This window comes from Poecilia reticulata, linkage group LG5, assembly GCF_000633615.1.
Source record: "Poecilia reticulata strain Guanapo linkage group LG5, Guppy_female_1.0+MT, whole genome shotgun sequence".
Taxonomy (NCBI): Eukaryota; Metazoa; Chordata; class Actinopteri; order Cyprinodontiformes; family Poeciliidae; genus Poecilia; species Poecilia reticulata.
In genome coordinates this window covers 8,911,370-8,913,011 of record NC_024335.1, presented here as the reverse complement: position 1 = coordinate 8,913,011, position 1,642 = coordinate 8,911,370, and the positions used below count along the sequence as shown (strand labels likewise).

Genomic DNA, 1,642 nt, shown 5'->3' with positions numbered 1-1,642 from the left:
CAGTCTTTATAAATAATATTCTGGGAAGTGTGTCATGCACAGTTTAGTGTATAGTTTTGCTTCCACTTCACTGTAACACGTAGTTTATGTTGGTCTATCATTTACAATACATCAAAATGAATGGATTTAGAGAGACAAAATATCAAGAAGTTCAAGCTATATTTGTATTTTTGTTTGGCATTGTACTTGTACTCTTTCCAAAATTAGTGTCCATTTAGATTTCAAAAAAATTATTTAGAAGATATTTTGATTCAAAATKYCTTGATTCTGTCAATGCTTAATGGACGTGCTCCCTTTAATCATGAGAAAGTTCATCTTCTCGTGACAGAAATGTATCTTCTGCAAGTAAAAATTTGCACAACAAATTCACAATAAGGTATTTTTGTTTTTGGTGATTCAGACACTAACCAAGTTTAATAACATCCGCTTTTCAACATGCCCTTCGCATGCAAAACGCAGGAATACAGACATGCAAAGATACCAGTAAAGTGCGGTAAAGTGCTCCCTCATGTGTCACTTGTACAACTTTAACRAGAAAGCTGCCCAGTTGGGGAAAAAAAGAGATTTTGGTCTTGGTGCTTTTAGGAAGAGCTCCCTCTAGTGGATAAACTGAAACCTGCTTAGGCAGCAGGCCAAAATATTTAAATGTTACAACTGAATCTTGACCCAAAATTGAATGGCACAGCAAACATTTAACAATTAATATCTTTATTGTACCATAGTACAATCTGTTATACAGATTTAATACATCACACATCAATCCCTTGCTTTAGTTGCTCTCTTGAATTGAACTACCAGTGCCATTCTTTACCCTTAGCGGTATTTTTCACACTGTGTTGAATGGAAAAATTACTATCACAGAAAACAGAACAATTTGACACAACTCTTTACAATCTAAAATAAATAATTCACCCAAAAACAAACTATTTCAGGAATGGATCTGTTTCTGAAAGAAGTTTCTCTATTTTACTGAATAAAAGAGGAAGGCCAGCACAGAGTTGCCAGAAAACTCAAGCATGTGACATAAAATGCAAAAAAAAATAAAAAATAAAAATAAAAAAACTGACATAAATGAATACAAGCCAAACTTTTACGTTTCATGCGTGACGTGTTTTTTCTGAGATTCAACACCATCACAGCTCGTCTGTAAGGATATGTACGTCACACCAAAGCAGAAAGTGCATCTCATCGTCCCAAATAAACAACTTTCATCCCAACGCTGTTCCGAGCAACACAGATGCACGCGAAAAGGCCGAGAATGGCAAAAGGCAGATCTGTACATCTCATAAAAGAAGAAAAATGAAGATGAGTTCCGTCCTTCRCTCCCCCGTAACAGATCATGACAGYGGGTGTAGTTTTTAACAGAAAAACAAGATGACAGTCTGCACCTTCATCTCTTCAGCAAGGAATTTAAAAAGATCTAGTGGATAAAAGAGGGGAGTGCGGCCCTCTCACTGATATTGTCTATAGTCCCCGAAGGGAGAGGTGGGAATGGGAGCGGGGGAAGGTTCCTCGGCAAACTGGGGTCCTGAGGAGGAAAAACAGACATAAATGTGAGAGCCGATCGGAAGTTTGAAACAACAAACATCAATTCAGACGTTTGAGCACATTGCATGTCAAAACCCATCATCGAGTCACTATG

At 37.3% G+C, this 1,642-nt stretch overlaps 1 protein-coding gene across 1 annotated transcript in view; it reads right to left on the bottom strand.

Annotated features, from left to right (window-relative positions):
* Nucleotides 1-691: 691 nt before the first annotated feature.
* Nucleotides 692-1,642, bottom strand: part of timm17a (translocase of inner mitochondrial membrane 17 homolog A (yeast)) — a 4,770-nt gene continuing 3,819 nt past the window's right edge. The window contains 1 exon segment of the mRNA XM_008408429.2: nucleotides 692-1,614. Within this exon segment, the coding sequence (XP_008406651.1) occupies nucleotides 1,452-1,614 (163 nt within the window). The 3' untranslated portion in view covers nucleotides 692-1,451.